General features: G+C 47.3%; 1 protein-coding gene across 5 annotated transcripts in view; it reads left to right on the forward strand.

Moving 5' to 3' along the window:
• The window catches only part of LOC142786439 (receptor-type tyrosine-protein phosphatase T-like), a 253,813-nt gene that overhangs the window by 19,968 nt on the left and 211,526 nt on the right, over positions 1-22,319 (forward strand). For 4 of the 5 annotated variants that reach the window (XM_075884122.1, XM_075884121.1, XM_075884119.1 and 1 more), the window contains exons 2-5: positions 3,090-3,171; positions 4,615-4,684; positions 6,346-6,488; positions 8,863-8,912. In XM_075884122.1, coding sequence (XP_075740237.1) covers positions 3,090-3,171; positions 4,615-4,684; positions 6,346-6,488; positions 8,863-8,912 — 345 coding nt within the window. Of the gene's footprint in view, positions 1-1,820; positions 2,304-3,089; positions 3,172-4,614; positions 4,685-6,345; positions 6,489-8,862; positions 8,913-22,319 lie in introns of those variants that run through there. The other variant, XM_075884120.1, reaches the window with a different exon arrangement.

Raw genomic sequence — 22,319 nt, forward strand, 5'->3', positions numbered from 1 at the left:
GTACTCTGCCAGCCAATCTTCAACGTCAACTTCATCTGGATCGCCGGAACCACTGAATGTACCAGAATCCCGCGGGGGTTCGAGCACGGAGGTTGTGGTCGCAGGACGAGATGTAGTTACCGCATCATCTCCGGCCGCAGGAACACCAGGTGCAGATGCAGACGCCGTACTTTCCGTCATCGTTGTGGAATAACCCTTCAAACGACGGCCGCTGCGAAGTTCCGTTGTGAGGCGGTTACCCAGCACGTCCACCAAATGTGACGGGGCGAGGTTTAGGCCTATAGGATAGCGTCCACCGAGAATCGGCAGCCGAACAAGATGTCTGAGTTGCTTGCTTGCTTGCTTGCTTGTTCCTTTCTTTTGTGGCTCTCACCTACTGAGGGGGATTGGCCAAGAAGCCGGTGGTTATTGCAAGTCAGTACCTTTGGGTTTTTCAAGACTAGGGAAATATGATTACTGTGTTTTGACTGTGAAATTATTTTGGCGCAATGTAAAAAAAGAAAAAAAGGGGGGAGGAGAGAAATAATAGAATTTGTTTAATATCTGAGGTGGAATCGTTATATGAAATTCTCCTGAAAGTTGAATCATTGCAGTGTATCAGCTAAATAATAACTGGTAGTGTAGCTTTTTCCGGGGCCATTCTTTGCAGTCACGGGATGTCTGAGTTGCCTCTCGCGGAAGCGCCTAACGCACAAGCGTCTTCTTCATCTTCGCAAATTGCCACGCTTGCTCCTGTCGATGATGTACCGTAACAATATTGTAGTGAATATTGAGTTGGATGAAGTTTCTCTTTCGGAAACTATTTTCTTGGGGCTTTCGAAGTTCACTCAACGGAGAGCTCACTGTATCTTGACATTTTTTTTTCTATACTGATAACATCTTTGTGACAATTTTTTTGACCTTCTGCGCTTATGCGTTGTCTGCATGCATTTGCTGGCGCAGCCTCAAATAAAGTAAGATGAAGGTAACAGCCATCCTTATTATCTCGTTCTTGAGAACTTCTGGTTTTGCAGTGTAAATTTTTGCAATAACTATGCATAAAATTATCGAACTTCAAGTTTTTTTTAAGACAAAAGAAAGAGCGTAGCCTTGTGCGGAAAGGGCATGTACACATTTCACACAATCTCATATAACTAAGGAGGTGGAATGAAACTGGAAGCTGGCTCGAACATTAAACCCTTATGCACACGTTGCAATACATTAGGTACACTATCGAAACTCGGGAAGTGACATACATTTGATAAGAAACTTTGATAGCAAATGTTTGAAATATTCTTTCAATATTCTTGGACTTTGAAGATGAGTGCGGTGAGTTTTACATGAATCATTACAGAATAACACGAAAACTGGCTTCTTATAACACATAAGTTACCCTTGCTTGAGTTTTTTTTTACCTCATAAATATCTGCGCGCGGTAAATAATAAAACTATCAGCTACAAAACAAACACCATATGATTCAGTGACAAAACCCATCCCATTATTCGGGATGGTTCTTATAAGGAAGGATACTAGTTTCCTTTCTACCGCGACCTTCGCAGCCACCGGACGTCTCGGTAAACTCGCCCTGTCGTGGCTGCCGGGTGTGCGAGGCTCATTACATTTTTTTTTTTTACTGGAACACATGGTGAGTGAGACGCTCGCAGAGAAACGCGCCGTCACGCAAACTCAGAGCTCATGATTTTGGCGTTACGGGCGGTGCACTAGCGAAGCCGCACGGTTTCGCAATTTCTCCCGCTGTCTGATCGCAGCCTCGACTACTGAGCGGAAGTGTTTCTGGCCAGTAAACAGCCCTGAGGTCAAATATTTTTTTTAAAATAGAGATATGTGCAGTTTTTCTTAGCGAACATGCTGCCGCAAAAGTTTTGCGAATACGTGCTATATTAAGGAAGTTACAGGAATTAGAACATCGGTATAAGCTGGTTTCAAATTTTCGCGCGGCCTCGCCCTCCATCTCTCTTTCATGAAGGGCAAGGCGTAGCCCATCGTCGTGACTCCGCCCACTTCGGCAACGTGACACACGTCAGCGATTGACGTCATCGGTGATTTTCTTCCGCCATTTAGCACGCAGGGCCCCATCGTGAGGCACCCGGTGCCGCTACTTCTCCGCTGCCCAGTCGCTCGATTTGCAGCCGACGACAGAGCAACGCTTTTTACCCATGTTGCTCAAGTCAAGGGCGAAGTACATTCGTACGTGTGCACACGCGCTGTAGTTGAGCGAGGAGTGTACACTTGCAGGCCACAACTGCGAGCCTGGTTCTTTCATCACAGTGGCAACAAACAAGGGGCAGTTTCGTAGCTGTGGGTGAGAACAGGAACTGACGCTGACTTCACTACTGTTTTTTCACACCTGACTTAGACCAATCGGCGAGCTGCGTGCTACGTCACGTTGCCAATCGCTGAGTTGACGTCACTGCACGTGCAAGAGGGTCAGTCGGGCGTAGAAAAGATGCGCGGGTATTGTTTTTGCGAAATAGAGGCTCTGCGCGGCGCGCAGCGCTGTAATATTCAGAAAACGTGATCGCTGCCGCCTAACTTACGAATTGCCGAGCTTGTATGGGGGGGGGGGGGGGGGTGTAAAAAAAAGTCGTAGCCTGTTTACTAGCCCTTTAACTAAGTATTATTGGGACATTTTAAGAAAAAAAATAACAAGCGAAAATGATTAACTTGCACATGGTGTATTGCGCAAGCATCTGCATACACCTACTTCGAGAAGACGCTTTTACGCAACAAAAATGAATAATTAACTATCATCTGCCATACAGTGAAGTTCCGATGGTGGTCAAGTTATCTCACTATTTTTTGAGAAATACACCAATGTGTACATGGTGGAATAGAGGCCGGTATGCATTAGAATTCTAGAACTATAATAGGTGCGAAAGGAGTAATCACGTTCTTCTGAGCTTCACTTGTGGGTGGTTGCGCACATGTGGCACTATTTCAAAACAGCCGAGATCCAGCTCAGACGGCACGGTGGATCAATAATGACCGGGGGCATTAATGTGGCACGTGAAACTTCTTTGTTGCTCGCTTCAAATGAACCACGTTGAAGCATCGGAAACATCGGTATTGACTTTTGATATACTCGCAGGCTCAAGAAGGACAACTATAGACTGCCGGACCACGGCTGACGACTTATTGAACGGTACTTGCGTCTACGGGAAGCCCTGCACGTGAGTGTCGAATTGCTGTCCGAATTACATTCGCACATATTCCGTGAGCTGCGACACATCTGCAAATTGCGCGGTACATATACACTGCTGAGCACCGTGAGGTGGAACGTCACATTCACAGCGGCCTTAAAGTGACGGGGCCAGAGTTTCAGCTGACATGCAGTGGTTAGCGTAAAGGGACACTAAAGAGCGAAATTATTTTTTCCTATTAGTACAGTACTGTATACCCTGGCTACCGGTGTGTGGATATATGTTCTCCACAAGTCTGAACGCAGAAATGCGTTTTACGACGCACGAGGCATGATTTTCACTTCATTCATGTCAGTACCAGACAGGAGGAGGAATAAACATTTGTTTTTTGAAATGGTATAGTGGTGCAGGTTCCACTTCTGCTCTAGGTTGGAAGTCTCCTCATTCCAAAAACCATCTTGCCTTCGCTGCCTGCTTGGCCCTGGCTATGAGACGTCGTTGTTGGTCCAGGTCCTTTGAGGCAACCTTTCAGGATCAGACAGTAATATCTATATATTATATTTTAAATCCTCTTGCGCTTCCACAATCATACATATACCAAGTTAAAGAGGCGATATCCAGAGCATCAAGGCATAGCTGGCTTCTCGGCGGGCAAGCAAGCGGGCAGGCCGGCTGATTGTGAAGTCCCAACAAGAGAAAAAAAAACCACCTCGAGCTCATACGGGAATTCAGTGTTCACGAGAGCGGACACACCTAAACTAATTATCAGGGTCGCTTGTTTGGATATCGTTCTTTGTGCAACATCGTATGCACGCTTAGTTTAGTGTTTGCTAATTTTCGAAAATAAAGAAGCATGGAAAAGACCACCTAATTCTGCTTTCTTTGAAATAAGTATATGTCGGATATCTGCGATCGATATGACTTGTTCGCACAGCCACCCATTGGGGTTACACGCGTCAAGCAGAACACCAGTTAATGTGAAAAAACGCTTGGATGGGGAGTACATCGTACAATGTAAAACACTATTTCATCGCTTCTTTGATAGCGTGTGCACGACGCTGTTCAAAGTTTACGGGTACATCACTTTTCTCCCTTCGCCTAAAAATATAAGCCCCATTGCCGCAAAAACATTTACATAGGGCCTCTAACTTTTCACTAAGTAATCATCTGCTGCTATGAATTATACTGGCATTTTCAAAAACATAATTAGAACCAAGTGACGATAGAGCCAACAAAAAAAAATGGTTAACGATATTTATAGATATGTTATCACAAATGGGAAAATAATAAAGTTAACGAAAGACAACTTGGCGCCGGCAGCAAGCAAACCTGGAACCACAGAATTACGAGTCCGATGCTGCAGCTTTCGAACTCTACCATGGTCTTCGTCCTCCTGTGGGCTCTATGGGTTAAATCCTGTGGATGTAAACGGGGAGCACTGTTCTCATATGTTTTTCCATGTGTTTTTTACAGTGTACATTGCAACTCATCATGTCTTATGAGCACTGACACGCATGTCTATGGGACCAACTACTACACTACGGTAGGTGACGGATGTCTACGCCAAACGCGTTCAAATATTTATTTACAGGCATCCCTGCACTGTGATACCAACCTGGTCATAAGTCAAAGCTATCATGACGTCCGCATGAAAAAAAAAATGGCTGTAGTTGTACTCACTTTTATATATTTGTTCGTAAGTTATTTGGTTGCTATACTCCTACATATTATGCAATAGTTAATCACCAGTCCCATCAAGTGCTCAGATTTAGCGCTGAAAAAGCCATCTCATTTTCTTTTAGGGAGATAATATAAACACCGGGACCAAACAGGCTCTTTTGGTTAAAGTGATTTCGTAGAAAACTGTTTGAATCATTTTTTGCGCACTTAGTGATACCATACTGCTCAGCCCACTGTCAATACCTTTATTGAGGCGACAAAAATGCGCTTGCTCAAATGATCCACAGATTTGATATTGTTCCTTAGGCCTATAATTATAGGTCAAACATCAACAATAATAACGACAGTGATTTTCAAATGTTTTTCCTAAAATTGTGTAACAAGACCATGCTAAGATTTGTTGTGTTATGGTTTATTTGTTTCTTGTTTCTTGTTTATTTGTTTCTATTTATTTCTGTGTGGTATTTGTTGTGTTATATATTTATTTCTGAAAACATATGCGACAGATTGAGCGGCCTGTGTGCCAAACTGTATTTAGGAGCAGAGGCCCCATGTCAGGCTATATAGCCTTCAGCCTCTGCTCCCGATCCTGTAAGAATTTCAGGACAAATAAACTTCAATTCAATATCTCTCTTATGCTTAACCAATGGCTGCTCCATTATTTTAAAATGTTCTCAGCTTATCTATCTCCTTGTTAAGCAGTCCAGCCTTACTAGAATTGTCCAGCAAAAAAGTGTGGCTTCAATAATGCAAGCAAGACTCAGAGTTTGCATTTTTTTTTACATCGTTGCCTATACCATCCTGTTCATTGTATTTTGAAGCCAAGAGTTGTTCTCTTAGATGCTGGCCGTTGAGAGGACCCGCGCGAGAGTGGCTAGGTTTCCTAGTGGGCCTTGCCAGGTGACGCTGACTTGACTTGCTCCTGTTGTGGTCCAAATAGAGTTGTTCCATTCGCTCATTCACTCCAACGATGACTAAGGTTTTGATGAATACTAATTCTTTCTGAGTTCCTCGCCGAGGCTCCCTCAAGTTCTCATTTTCCAATATGCTCAGAGAGTAATAAAAATCAATTTGTTTCCACAACAAAAAGTATTGAAACGTTTTTTTTTATGTTGAGCATGATTCAGAGGCAGAAACAAAATAAAAGTAAACTATTCTTACGGAACGCCACGAAATGAGAACTACGTTGAAGATGACGGTGATTTGGAGAATTACATGTTGTTGTCTCAGGGTGAAGTGCCTGAATGCTCCCATGTGAATACGCTTTTGTGCGGCCTCTCATCGGCGTCTCTTCGCGTAACCACATTTTCTCTATAATATATTTCTTTCAACACGCTAGGAGGTTGTTCAATATAATCATGTCACGAGGAATCTATGCGATTACGTAGCAGTGGATACGGACACTAGTCATGGACAGTGAAATAAAAGTGCAGTATAAACGCAGCTCCTTGTCTCCTACGGCTATTGAATACGTAGAGGAATGTAAACAAATGGTCTCTTCATTTACTTTCGTTTCTTCTTTAGGCATCTTCTGTGTGCAAGAGCGCTCTTCATGATTTGCGGATATCGTCTTGGAATACTTCGGCACAAACGGTAACCTTCGAAGCGTCTCATGAAAAGAGATACGACTTCGAAGCCTCGACACGATATCGTATTACTTCAGAAAAGTAAGAAATTTCGATTGTCGTCGATGACAGTTTGAAGCTAGACATAGTACGCAATTTTCTTGCTACCCAGAACGTAAGCTGGCTGCTTTGAGAATTTTGTCCACATCTTTGACATTCGCTACGCATGCATACTCAACGGAACACACGGGACGACTTTTACCAGCGATAACATTTCCGAATTTCTGGATGAGTTAAAGAGACATAGTTGGGCAAACTCCACGTTATTGAAGTCTGTCCCAAGTGCTTACGGGTGTAAGCTGGGCGGAGCCCAGAAGAGGCAACAGGGTTGGAATTTGGGTGCACCCTTGCCATGCTATAGTTTAAAGGAGTGTGCCTAAAGACAGGCCAGGTCGCCAGTGTTTTTTTCTGTTTGTTGAAACTCGTGCCACATTTGCTACCAAGCTTTGAGTTCGCCATTCCAAGAACATTAGCCATACATGGTGCAGTCTTTGTTTTCTTGTGGTCTTCCGTATATTTATTTTCGTTTAATAAAACATCCTTGATTTGCTTCTGCCAGGTGCTTGTACCAAAGACTATAGGTGGGCAGTATACCACGTTAATCCATCAATTCTGACATGAACTAATCTTTACTATCAGTGAACTTCATTTGGAATTCTAAAAAGCTTTGAGCTTTTCAATTCTAGAAATATTTTTCATTGCGCACACTTGACCTGTTGAATTTACTTTGCCGTTAGAGTCGCGGATACTGAACACTTAGGAGAGCTATAAACGTGTGGTCGAAGTTTCTAAATGTTGCAGTTCCCTTTGGTATTACTTTTTTGGATTGTCATTTATGCAGTTTAGAAGTTAGTTCTAATTCCTCTAGTATTTTCAACTTCTTTTCCTAAGACCTACTCGTCTAGCTCGTGTACTACGTAATTGAAACTGAAGGCGCATTGAGCGCATGCTGATGACAGACAAAAAAAGTATTTTTAATTGTGCTATCCTACCCGTTACCTCATTCACTCCAAGCTAGACTACTGAGTGACTGGGGTGTTTGTTACTAGATATTTTGCTGAGACGTTTTTTCGAATAGTCTAATAGACATAAACGTCTGCTTTCAAAAAATAAGCTTGCAAGTGATCGACGTCAGCTGTGTCATCTACTTCCTTACTGGTCTGTTTTGAAGCCTCACTTGTGAATCGAAATTCCTTAAATAGCGTACACTACCATGCTGATGGGCACCACAAATACAAGAGACTCAAATCTGGTGATGACTCGTGGGATGGCTCTGCATACGTTACTCGACTTCTCAAATATGGGCTCCATGTTCCCCTCCAGTGTGGATATATAAGGAAGCCACTGGCCGCCAGTGCCTAGAGGAAAACTAGGCATCCGCGTTGAGACGTAACAAAACTTTCGTTCAATGAAGTTCGTGCGTTGCCCAAATATGAAACTTCGCGATTTGGATCAGGAGGATAATTCAAGCACATGCATCAGCTTTAGCCAATGGCAGTATCATGAAATTTTTTCAGGCTTCAGATGTAGTAGAGAATTAAAAAATGCCTTTCATTTTCACCTTATGCCCTTTCTTTTACGTTTCATGGCACGAAAATGCAAAAAAAAAGACACGAGCTACCCTCCTTATGGTGAAGCTCCGCAAAGAAAACCCCTTTAACCGAACGCACTAGCCCAATCCCGATAATGATAGAACCCCTCCTCATCCACTACACAGCTTTCAATATCATTTGACTAAACCACTCAGTGCTAAATGCTACAGCTTGGGCATTCCTCATGCGTGCAATCTCGCCATGTTTTGTTTCACCTGCGGCGATTGGACCAATTAAATGATGTTAGGTGTTCACTCGAGACTTGTGTGCGAATGTTAGAATCAAAGTGGCGATTCTTACTAGTATCCAGCTTCCAGCTGCTGCACTTGCTCAGGTAAAATCGCGGAGTTAGTTATGGCTCTTGGAGTCCATTTAAACACACACACACACACACACACACACACACACACACACACACACACACACACACACACACACACACACACACACACACACACACACACACACACACACACACACACACACACACACACACACACACACACACACACACACGCACGCACGCACGCACGCACGCACGCACGCACACACACACACGCACACACACGCACGTACGCACACACACGTACACACACACACACACACAAGTTTATTATTCCTGTGCCTGGGACGCTTTAATAAGGTATTTAAGTAATTGGGTGCATCTACTTTCAAGGGTGTTTTGAATAAAACTAGAAATTATACATAGCGTACTTTCACTACATGTTACTGCTACCACTCAGTTACCTTTCAGGAGAAACAATGATAACTTTTCGTGCTTGCGCTGTCTATAACCTCATTCTACATTTTACATTTTCTTTCAGTTTATTCGGAGAAGCTGAATATTTTCGATTTTTATCCCCAAAAATAAAAGGTAAGACATTTTCAATTCCATCATATTTAAATGGAGTTTATGCATCGCGAGTCACGTGAGAAATAGGAAACGAATATATTTCCGTCGGCTCCGGTGAACCGCATGCAGCCTGCAGGTGCAATGACTATATTTACGTATTGCGGGTACCTCCGGAAGCGCCATGATGACAAACACGAAACAATCTCGTACATAACGTACCATAATGCATAGCACACTGCTATTCTGAAAAATGTTAATGTATCAAACGACAATGTGTCCTGTGATTGAGGCGAAAGCACGCTTAGCTGCGGATTAGTTTTGAACAATTTATCTATATCCCCTCCACATTACAGAAAAAACTGAGATGGTGATGTGCCGAAGTCGGGTTAAGCCTACTGCAAATAGATGTAAATGTTGAAAATCTGTTATTTATAACAGGTTAACTAATTATTAGGAAAGTGCTTAACGTGAAATTTAAGTGCAGCTGGATTCTAGCACTGGTGGTACCGAGGCTCTCTTCACGGAACATTTAGTTTGCTAGCGGCGACTAAGAAAGCAATCACCAATCGCGTCGTTTAGTATAAAAAAAATGTATGCAGTGTCACTGCATGTAGCAGCTGAATGAAGTGGGTAGCCCTTAAAGACACACAATAGTTAAATAAGAACTTACGTCAGAGTGAAATCTCAATGTATGACAACGTCTAAAACGAAGATAATATCAACAGCAGTTCCATACATACCGAGAAATTAACGTCAATGCATGAGAACACATGCGCCACGAGTAGGCTATTCGCCAAATGATCCCAATAACGTCATACTTACCGCCTTCAAATAATCACTCGTACTCAAAATAGCCCTACTATATAAAAACCTTCCGCGAATTGAGAGATGTAATAAAATGCAGCTTGTTCGTTTCTGTTTGATTCAGGGAGGAAAGAACCGCCGGAAGTTACTACATGGAATGGCGCTAGTGGTTCAGAACTTCAATTTTCGCCTGTTTAAACTGGACAGGTCGTGCCATTTAGCGGGGCCGAGTTTAACCAAGCACGCCTGCTATTTCGGAGGCCATGCCAGGAAATTGTTCAATGGCCGTTGTTGCTGTTGTAGCTCCCGCTACTTTCGACCTGCTGCTATTAGGGTCGGCGGCCGCGCAGTGAAGCCGGACAACGTTATAAACGGCAACAGTGACACGTGTAGTATACCCCTTGAGGCTGGTAATTTGAAGTGTGCTAACGCGATGCGGGCCATGCACTAAAACATGATTTTATTTCGAAAAAAGTGCTTGCTTGGCATAAAAGTAGCACTACAAGGTTTCCGCATGGCTATTTCAGCATCGGCTTGATGTTTGCCTTAAGTGTCCCTTTAAAGAAGCTCTCGTTAACGGGCAAGCAGGCGCTAGCGTTCGAAACGGGCAGCCACTCCGGCCTTTTTTCCTTTTTCTCGTCTTCACGCACACCTCTCTCCTCTGCTTTAGTTTTCTTCCACCCGCTTGCTAGTCTATACCACTCGCGGCGTTGCTATGCAACGCCATCCATGAATGTGCTGTACTTTACCCTGTGCACTTTTAGCACGAATATGTTTTATGCCGGGGTCCACTAATACTTCAAGGAACATACGTCCGGCACGGAAATGGCGTTCTAAAAAGAGCACGATTAGAAGACAAAAGTTTCATCAACGGGAATCGAACTTACGACCTCTCAGTCGGCGACAACAGTTGCTGGGCATGATATTCTCTGCACTCCGGTCACATACTTTGGAAGCTTTGAAAACACACACTTTCAATCTGCCAATGCCCGGTCATATTACTCTTAGTAAAGGGTTATAATGCATCACGACTGTGCGATCCACGATCAGTTCCTTCAACGCTCAATTTCTATGCGTCCGTCGTATACGGTGAATTTTTATTCATCATCATCATCAGCTTGACTACGTCCACTGCAGGGCAAAGGCCTCTCCCATGATCCGCCAATCAAATAGGTCTCGTGCTTTTCGTTGCCACGCTATACCTGCGAACTTTTATATCTCCTCGGCTCACTGAACTTTCTAATTTCCTTTCGTGCGTTCGCATTCTCTGGGAATCCAGTCGGTTACCCTTAATGACCAGCGGTTATCCTGCCTACGCGCTGCATGCCCAGCCTATGCCTATTTCTTCTTCCTTATTTAAACTATGATATCCTTAACCCCAGTTTGTTCCCTGACCCACTCGGCTCTCTTCTTGTCTCTTGAGGTTACACCTATCATTTTCCTTTCTATTGCTCACTGCGTCATCCTCAATTCATTGTGAACCCTGTTTGTAAGCCTCCACGTTTCTGCTCCCTATATATACTTTCAGCTATTATATACTGCAGCTGTTATATACTTTCCTCTTGAGTCTTATCGGCAGATCACGATTCATGATTTGAGATCATGATTTGAGTGAGATCCACCCAATCCTTATCATTCTAGGTAATTAACTCTCATGGTTCGGCTGCGCGGTTACCACGTCTCCTAAGTAGACATATTCCATTACAACTTCCAGCGTCTCTCCACGTATCCCAAAGTGCTTTTTTCTGCCGAGATTATAGCAGATAACTTTAGTTTTGAGCATATTAGTTTTCACAGCCCTACTTTTTTGCTTTCCGTGTCTAGCTCTATAGTATTGAGCTGTAATTCGTCCCCTGAGTTACTCAACAAGGCAATGTCATCAGCGAATCGCAAGTTACTAAGGTACTCCCCATTAACACTGATCCCTAAATGTTCCCAATCTAGAGTCCTGAAAACTTCCTCCTAACACGCGGTGAATAGCACATGAGAGATCATGTCTCTCTACCTTACATCCTTCTTTATTGAGAATCTGTCAGTTTATGTCACTTTCTGTAGAGGTGAGTGGAGTTTTCTAAGTGCCTCAACATACTGCCAAGTGGTGACTTTACCGAAAGCGTCAGCGTTTCTCATAGCATCCATCCATCCATAACAAAAAAGAAATAACAGCATATCTATGGAGTGAATGATGATGAGTGGGGCGAAGTGTTCGTCCATCCTTCCAGCGTCCGGATGCCAGGACACAAGCATGGACGGACAGATAGACAGACGCACAGACGGACGAATCGAAACACAGATGCGCGGACGAACTCACGGACGTACGGACGGTAGCATGGACGAATGGACAGACAGAAGCAATTACGGATGGACACGCAGGAGGACAGCGGGATAGACCGGCAGACTGTCGGATAGAAGCACGGACTCACGGACGGACAGGTGTACGGAAGCAGAGACGGATGGACAGACGGGCGAACGGACGGACGGACGCATGAATGGATGGACACAAGACAGATGGACGAACACTTCACCCCGCTCATCATCATTCACTCCGTGGATATTCTGTGAAAACCACTAACGCCATCTAGGTATATTGCCACATTCCATTTCACAAGTTTTTGTTATCGTTCCGAAACACCACACGATTCTCGGCGCAAACCGTGCCTGCAGGTTTTGAGAAGGTTCCGGACTGTAGTAGATCATTTCGATAAGATCACGCCCACTGTGCGAACGGTACAGATTGTTCTGGAACTTACGCCACCGCCAGCGATAACGCTAGAACATTCGACGGCAAGGGTATAAATGCCGACGCGCTTCTCCGCTTGTCAGTTGTTGATCGAAGGCCGACGCTGCGTTCGCCGCTATCAGTCCGAGACTGCTATATGTGCAAGACTGCTGCTGTAATTAGGCTTTCCCTTTACCGGGCACAGGTTCGCCCAAATAAACAGTTAAATCCCAACACGAAGTTTTCTGTTTTTGGCCACGTCACGATTCCGTGACATCTGGTGGAGGTGCTGCTCCGTTCATGTACCGGACGCCCCCGTCAAGCCGTGAACACAGCCCTCTTCGCGGAGAAGACACCGACGCCAACCAAGAGCAGCGAACGAGCCGCCGACAGCAAGGTCTCCCACCGGAGTACGGCCTGCTACAAGACAAGGCGCGGAAGACCAAGACCATGACCTCGACTGCAGCGACAATGACAACCGGAGCGTCCCAGCCCGCGATCGTCATACATCAACCCAGGGAACCACCAACGTTCCATGGCTCATCGTTTGAAGACCCGGAAACCTGGCTAGAAACATACGACCGTGTGGCCGCCCTCAACCACTGGGACAACGAAGAAAAGCTCCGTCGTGTGTGCTTCTACCTGGAAGACACCGCAAGGACCTGGCTAGAGAATCGGGAGTCCACGCTCCGAACGTGGGATGTCTTCTGCGGCGCATTTCTTCAAACTTTCGCAAGCGTCGCTCGCAAAGAGAGGGCCGCTGCTCTACTCGAGACCCGGGTTAAGCTACCAAATGAAAAGGTTGGAATTTTCACAGAGGAGATGACCCGCCTATTCCGTCACGCTGACCCAGACATGCCTGAGGAAAAGAAAGTTCGTTTCCTCATGCGAGGGGTCAAACAGGAGCTCTTCGAGGGACTAATGAGGAATCCACCGAACACCGTCCAAGAATTTGTATCCGAGGCGACCACTATCGAAAAAACGCTGGACATGCGCACCAGACAGTATAATCGTCGCCTGACTCCAGAATGCGCTGCTGCTCAAGCCAGTGACTCGGACGACCTGCGTGAAACGATCCGAGCGATCGTGCGGGAAGAGCTGCGCAAACTGTTGCCTTCGGCGCAGCCTCAAGTGGATTCGATCACCGACATTGTGCGAGAAGAAGTCCGGCAATCGCTTCGAATTCCCGAAACACTGCCGCCCGTGCCAGAAACTATGAGCTACGCCGCTGCAGTGCGCCACAACGCTCCTCCCCGTCCACGCCAAAACGCCGCCCCGTCACACTTCCGTCACCAGACGCCACCGCCGCCACCACCCAACCGACGTCCTACCGTTCCCCAGCGGGCCAGCGCAGTGCACCGAGGAAGACTGACGTCTGGCGCACCCCTGACCATCGCCCGCTCTGCTACCACTGCGGCGAGGCCGGACACACATACCGCCGTTGCCAGTACCGACAGATGGGACTACGTGGCTTCGCCGTCAATGCACCGCGTCCGCAGCCAGGAGATCGGCCACGTGACCTCGCCGACTACCTGGCAGGAACTCAATGGACACCACGAAGTCCTTCCCGTTCGCCGTCGCCCAACCGCCGCATGTCACCGCACCCCCGGCAGTACTCTGGCCCAACGCGGGGCCGGTCTCCTAGCCCGTATCCGGGAAACTAAGGGCAGCAACCGATGGAGGTGCGGTTGCTGTGCGACGAACTACCGAAGATCCTCCGACGACGACGCCGACGCGACGGAGCTTTTTGAACACAACCCCAACCAGGCAAAGCCCTGAAGGCAAAAGCTCACTTACCGAAGGTGGCCGGACGACGCAACATGGAAGCAGCGGAACAAGCCGACGCAGCCGTGATCCGACGCCACGCCCTAACTGCGAGAATGCGAGACGGCGAACTAGCGACCTCGACGTTCTTATCGACGGCCACAGTGTGACTGCTCTCGTCGATACTGGAGCCGACTATTCTGTCATCAGTGGGTCGTTCGCCGCGAAGTTAAAGAAAGTTAGGACAGCTTGGAAAGGCCCTGAAATCCGCACAGCCGGAGGTCATCTCGTAACGCCTGCAATCTGCACAGCGAGAGTCACTATTAACGGCCGTATTTATCCTACAGACTTCGTAGTCCTACAGCGTTGCTCGAGAGATGTCATCCTTGGCATGGACTTCTTATGCCTCCATGGTGCTGTCATCAACCTAAAAACAAGGTCGATAACGTTATCCACAGAAGAAGCACTACCGCCGCGCACGCCGTCAGGACACCATGCCTTGAACGTGCTGGAAGAACAAGTCACCATTCCGCCTCGCTCAAGCGTCATTATTTCAGTCGGCGCTCCTAAATCACCTGACTTGGAAGGCGTCGTTGAAGGCAGTCAGCATCTGTTGGTCACCCGAAATATTTGCGTCGCAAGAGGAATTGCAGAGCTGCGGGGAGGCAAAGCAACGGTTATGCTCACGAATTTCAGCAATGAGTACAAACATGTGAACAAAGGAACAACGGTCGCATACATCGAAGAAATTGTCGAAGCCACCAGTGCTTTCTCCCTTGCCGATTCTGCGGAACCTGCTCAGAAGAACCAAGCCCCTCCCATAGCTTTCGACGTCAATCCCAGACTTCCGAACGATAAGCAAGAACAGCTCAAGGCCCTGCTCCTGCAATACGAAGATTGCTTTTCGTCGTCATCGAAAATTCGGCAGACCCCAATCACGAAACATCGAATCATAACCGAAGAAAATGCCAGACCACTCCGTCAGAGTCCGTACAGGGTTTCGACGCGAGAACGTGAGGCAATGAATAGACAGGTTGATGAAATGCTGCGAGATGACATTATCCAGCCGTCCAAGAGTCCGTGGGCATCCCCCGTGGTGTTGGTGAAGAAAAAGGATGGGACCCTACGTTTCTGCGTCGATTATCGCCGCCTGAACAAAATCACAAGAAAGGACGTGTATCCTCTCCCACAAATAGACGACGCCCTTGATCGGCTCCATAACGCCAAGTACTTCTCGTCAATGGACCTCAAGACTGGCTATTGGCAAATCGAAGTCGACGAAAGAGACCGAGAGAAGACGGCGTTTATAACACCGGACGGCCTCTTCGAGTTTAAGGTGATGCCCTTCGGTCTTTGCTCAGCGCCTGCAACTTTTCAACGCGTTATGGATACAGTACTGGCAGGATTGAAGTGGCAGACTTGCCTTGTGTACTTGGACGACGTCGTCGTGTTTTCCTCGAGTTTCGACGAGCATCTTCGGCGCCTTGAAGCTGTACTTCAAGCCATCAAGATGTCCGGACTCACACTGAAGCCAGAAAAGTGCAGATTTGCGTATGAGGAGCTCTTGTTTCTGGGGCACGTTATCAGCAAGTCTGGAGTTCGTCCCGATCCACGGAAAACAGCCGCTATCGCCGACTTCCCGCCGCCCACTGACAAAAAAGCCGTGCGCCGATTTCTGGGCCTGTGTGCCTATTATAGGCGGTTCGTGAAAAACTTCGCCCGCATCGCCGATCCTCTCACTAACCTTACCAAGGCCGACGTGGAGTTTAAGTGGGAAACGCCGCAGGAACACGCTTTCCAGGAGCTTAAACATCGCCTCCAGACGCCTCCGTTACTTGCCCATTTCGACGAATTCGCCGAGACAGAAATACATACTGACGCAAGCAGCGTAGGTCTTGGCGCCGTTCTTGTGCAGAGGGCTGACGAACTTGAAAGGGTTATTAGTTACGCCAGCCGATCGCTATCCAAAGCAGAAGCAAATTATTCCACAACAGAAAAGGAGTGCCTCGCCATCATCTGGGCTACGTCGAAATTTCGCCCCTACCTCTACGGCAGGCCCTTCAAAGTTGTGAGCGACCACCACGCCTTGTGTTGGCTAGCCACCTTGAAGGACCCTTCAGGTCGCCTCGCACGATGGAGCCTCAGACTTCAAGAATATGACATTACTGTCATTTACAAGTCCGGCAAAAAACACTCCGACGCTGACTGTCTCTCTCGTGCGCCTGTCGACCAACCGCTACCCGACGACTCGGATGACGACTACTTCTTGGGAACGATAACTACCGACGACTTCGCTGAACGACAGTGGGCCGACCCGGAACTTAAAGCCCTAATAGAATACCTCGAAGGCAGGACCGCCGAAGTCCCGAAGGTATTCAAGCGTGCACTTGCGTCGTTCTTTCTACGAAACGGTCTTCTACAAAAGAAAAACTTTTCACCGCTTCGAGCTAAGTACCTCCTTGTGGTGCCTTCAGCTCTGCGACCAGAACTCCTGCAGGCCCTGCACGACGATCCGACGGCAGGGCACCTCGGTGTTTCCCGCACGCTCGCGAGGATACAAGAAAGGTACTACTGGCCACGTCTTACCACCGACGTCACTCGTTATGTGAGGACATGCCGGGACTGTCAGCGACGCAAGACACTGCCGACAAGGCCAGCGGGACTTCTGCAGCCAATTGATCCACCTTGGCGACCTTTCCAGCAGATTGGTATGGACCTACTGGGGCCGTTCCCGACGTCGGCTTTCGGAAACAAGTGGATCGTGGTAGCTACCGACTACCTCACCCGCTACGCCGAGACAAAAGCCCTGCCAAAAGGCAGTGCATCCGAGGTAGCTAAGTTCTTCGTCGAAAATATCGTCCTACGTCACGGCGCCCCAGAGGTCCTTATCACCGACAGAGGAACGGCATTCTCTGCCGACTTAACTCAAGCGATCTTGGCATACAGCCAAACAAACCACCGCCGGACGACAGCGTACCAGCCACAGACCAACGGCCTCACCGAGCGGCTTAACAAGACGATCGCCGACATGCTGTCAATGTACGTCGATGTCGAACACAAGACGTGGGACACCATTCTTCCGTATGTGACCTTCGCATACAACACGGCGGTGCAGGAGACGACGCAGATATCTCTATACAAACTGGTCTACGGAAGGAGCCCGGCAACGACGCTCGATGCCATGTTACCCAACGTCACCGACGAAGAAAACCTCGATGTGAGCGAGTACCTTCAACGCGCCGAAGAAGCCCGACAACTTGCGCGTCTTCGTATCAAGAATCAACAGACGACCGACAGCCACCGTTACAACCTTCGACGACGCTTCGTGGAATACCAGCCCGGTGAACGTGTTTGGGTGTGGACGCCGATACGCCGACATGGACTAAGTGAAAAGCTTCTGCTACGGTACTTCGGACCGTACAAGGTGGTTCGACGTCTCGGCCCACTTGATTACGAGGTTGTCCCCGACGGCATCACGAACTCTCAACGACACCGATCGCGACCTGAAGTCGTCCATGTCGCGCACCTCAAGCCGTTTCATGCACGTTAACAAACTGAAACAGTGTTTTTTGTATTATTGTTGTATTGTAATTTATTCATTGTACTTTCTTGCATTAATATTGTACCTTCATCTTTAGTTAAAGCATCGGGACGATGCCTTTTTTCAGAGGGGGGCAATGGCACGTTCCATTTCACAAGTTTTTGTTATCGTTCCGAAACACCACACGATTCTCGGCGCAAACTGTGCCTGCAGGTTTTGAGAAGGTTCCGGACTGTAGTAGATCATTTCGATAAGATCACGCCCACTGTGCGAACGGTACAGATTGTTCTAGAATTTACGCCACCGCCAGCGATAACGCTAGAACATTCGACGGCAAGGGTATAAATGCCGACGCGCTTCGCCGCTTGTCAGTTGTTGATCGAAGGCCGACGCTGCGTTCGCCGCTATCAGTCCGAGACTGCTATCTGTGCAAGACTGCTGCTGTAATTAGGCTTTCCCTTTACCGGGCACAGGTTCGCCAAAATAAACAGTTAAATCCCAACACGAAGTTTTCTGTCTTTGGCCACGTCACGATTCCGTGACAATATTATATTCAAAAAAATATGCACACAACGTCAAGTATTGGGCAACTCATGAACTAAAGGTGGCAACATACTAGTGCTACTACTGCTATCTTCATCCAGCAGCCGTGCTACTACTACAAAGGAGGGAACAACCTACGGCATAAGCAGCTTCGCCCCTAATATAGTTTCTGCAATGAATTGAACAACGCGTTCCACCTGGATGTAACTTCGCGTTCCTTGCTTACGCTCGCCACGCGAGAATTCGTGGCTGGCTGACGAGAGGACAGAACGCGTGGTGCGTTTCCATCTAATCGGGCAGTGGCGTTCCATAACTCCAATATGCCGGAAGTAGGTGACCTTAGCGGAAGTTTGGCATCACGCTCTTCTGGCTGTGACACCGCTTTCTTCGGTTCTGCTCTCACCGTTCACTACTACAGTTAACACAGACATCAATGACCACAACTGCATGTTTAATCATCAATCAATAATTAATTAAATATGCCACTCGTCGGGATGGAGATGCGTCGCAAAGTGTCAACGTGAATGCATTTACGAAAAACAGTCAGTGCATATTATGAATGTTTAGTATGAGTAGTAAACTAGCTCTCTAAAAAGGCGAATTACTTTTAATAGATGGTAAGTCTACGCCATACATAGTTTTCACTGCGAGCACCCTACATGCGTATGGTACGTTTTACACTCTCGCATCCTTCTTTTCGTTTTCATCACCCTCAATTATCATTTACATGCCCTTAGTATACAATACTACAGTTTGCTTTGTGATACATCAGGAATCACCAGCGATTTGAGGTGGAGGATTGAGTTGCATGAAGCCGGCATGGCATGAGCCGGGCAACAGAAACGAAGTTCCAGGGGGGGGGGGGAGCATTTGCAAGGAAAAATTTGAAAAATTGAGAATTTCGTAGAAAACCGTTCTAGAAATTATGTTTCTTCTTTACCGAAAAATCTTTACAGTCGAAATGGGAAGTTACAGTCGACATGGGAAACGTGCAGTCGAGATAGGGCATGGCGTGGCACCACCGCGTTAGTCTTGTGGTTAAGGTACTCTGCTGTGGATCCTTAGGTCGCGGGATCGAATCCCGGCGGCAGCGACTGCATTTCCGATGGAGGTCGAAATGCTGTAGGCCCCTGGCTCAGATTCGGGTGTACGTTAAATAACCCCAGGTGGTCCAAATTTCTGGAGCCCTCCACTACGGCGTCTCTCATAATCATATAGTGATTTTGGGACGCTAAAGCCCACATATCAATCAGGGCGTGGTGCCCGGCACGACTCATTGTTTCTGACGCCGTACCGGAGCCTGCATAACAGTACCTTGCGGCCGCAGTTTGCCGACATTTGCTACACGTGGATTCCCCAGTGGGAAGCAAGTATGGATATGGCCACACGTGTCACTTATTTACAACCAATGCTGTATTCGGTTACCGCCTTGAAAGGCTAAGTGCCCCGTCACGGTGGCCTAGTGGCTAAAGTACTCGGCTGCTTACCCACAGGTCGCGGGATCCAATCCCGGCTGTGGTGGCTGCATTTCCGATGGAGGCGGAAATGTTGTAGGCCCGTGCGCTCAGATTTCGGTGCACGTCAAAAAACCCCAGGTGGTCAAAATTTCCGGAGCCCTACACTACGGTGTCTCTCACAATAATATGGTGGTTTTAGGATGTTAAACCCTACAAATCAATCAAAGATTAAGTAATGATTGGTGAAAACCATGCCTATAGTGTTCGAGAAACTTCAGGACTGTTGCGCGCAAGATGCGAACACTACAGATTGTTCTAGAACCTACGTGGCTGCTAGCAATAACACTGAGATATTCGACTGCACATTCATAAGTGCGGATGCTCATCACCGCTTGTGAGTTGATCCACGCCCTACGCTCAACGCGCCACTATCAGTGACCATATGCGTCAGTGTAATTCGACCTACAGTTTCCCGTACACAAATTCGGCAAAATAAAGAGTTTCTTCTTTGACAGGCCGACTGTCGTCTTCGTTGACACACCAAAGAACACCGGGTGGTCAAGATGTGTGGAGCCACCCACTACGGCGTCTGTGATATTCATATGGTTGTTTTGGAACGTTAAATCCCACATATATTCAGTCTTTGTTGAGGTCACGACTACATGGCATGTGGTGGAGAAGCTGTTTCTTTAATTTTCCGTACACCCTTCAAAGTGTGAAGCCAGTTGAAGGGCCAAATAACACACTAGAACCAACCCCAAGCCGCACGCAAGCCGCAGGCAGCAATGTATATCGTCAGCGCTCGGGCGTCTACCTGAGAATACACAGCAGACCAAGACGCTGGCTTCCACCGCAGCAACAATGACAGACACTGCACCACCTGCACTGATCCTGCAGCTGGCAACCCCGAGAGCCGTAAACTTTTAGTGGTTCATCACTTCAAAGATCTGGAAAGCTGGCTCGAAGCAGCTTTCAACACCTAGAGTAGTGAAGACAAGCTTGGCACGTTTACTTGGCCCAAGAAGAAACTACCAGAACATAAATCAAAGAGCAAGAGCATGCCCTGACAATGTAGAAAGTTTTCTGGCATCAAGTTCCTCACAACAATCACCAACATTTTCCGCAAGCAGAGGGCCAAGGCTATGCTCAAAACCCGCGTACAGATTCCAAAAGAAAATGTGTCGCTGTTCGCGGAGGACGTGACAAGACTGTTCCGCCACCCAGATTGAGCTATGCCCGCAGACAGCAAAGTTGGCTTCCTCATGCTAGAAGTAAAGCAGGAACTCTTTTGTGAGACTGATGCGAAATCCACCAAACATCGTCAAAGAAATCGTGTGGGAAGCGACGACGATTGAGAAGACGCTAGAAATGCGCAACACAGTACACGCCCCGAGGATCTTCCCGTTCACAGTCACCCGGCCACTGCATGATGCTTCACCATAGGCCTTACTCTGGCCCAACCAGGCGCTGGTCACCTAGCCCGTATTCGGAAAAGTAAGGCCAGCAACCGATGAAGTTGTGGTTGATGTACGAAGAAATGCCGTATAGGTCCACCGCTGATGCTGCCGACGACGCCGTGGCGAATGCTGAGGAACACACTGAAAGCAAGATAGAACACTGAAGTTAAATCTTCGAGGACAGAAGATGACCTAACGACACAATATCGGAGCAGCGGCGCAAACCGTAGTAACCGTGATCCGACGCCACGACCCAACCGCACTGCCAAGCAGTGAACTCAGTCGACTTTCTCATCCACGACACAGCATCATAGCTCCCGTTGACACGGGAGCCGTCTGTCAGCCTTCAGTTGAACATTCGTCGCGATGTTAAAAAAAAGTTAGGACCACTAGGAATGGCCCCGAAATCCAGGCAGCTGGATGTCACCTAAGAACGCCGGCATGAATCTTCACAGCCAATCACCATCAACTGCTGGATTTTTCCCGCAAGCTTCATAGTAGAGCAAGATTGCTCGTAGTATTACAACATCCTTGGTATGGACTCTCAAGCCTCCATGGTGCTGTCATCGACATGAGATTGAAGTCAATAACACTACCCACAGAAAAATCACTATACCGCTACCCACATCCACTCGGAAGCCATGGATTGAATGGGCTGATAAATCAAGTCGCCGTTTCGCCTCGCTCCAGCGTCATTGTTTCCATCAGCACTCTGAAACCAGCAGACTTTGAAGGCGTCATTGAGGGCAATCCGCACTTGTTGGTCAAGTGCGTTATTTACATCGGAACAAGAATTGTCGAGCCGCGTAGAGAAAAAGCAACAGCGATGCTTACGAATTTCAGCAATGAGAACAAGCGTGCCAGCAAAGACACGGTCGTCACCTAAATCAAGGAAATCTTGGAAGCCACCAGCTCTTTCAACTTCAGCTAATCTACCAATCCGACTCCAACAATCCTATCTCGCTTCTACGATGCTTCTAGGTGGCCTATCACACCTTGTACGTGTACGAACTTTCATTGCAATGGACATACATCTAGCGTATGACAACGTCAACCACGAAGCATTGAGCTTCTTCAATAGATTCTCTTGCCTGATGGTGTCCGAGCTTTCATAAGTTCCTTTCTTTGAGAGCGCCCTTTCTC

Source organism: Rhipicephalus microplus, unplaced genomic scaffold (assembly GCF_043290135.1).
Source record: "Rhipicephalus microplus isolate Deutch F79 unplaced genomic scaffold, USDA_Rmic scaffold_24, whole genome shotgun sequence".
Classification (NCBI taxonomy): domain Eukaryota; kingdom Metazoa; phylum Arthropoda; class Arachnida; order Ixodida; family Ixodidae; genus Rhipicephalus; species Rhipicephalus microplus.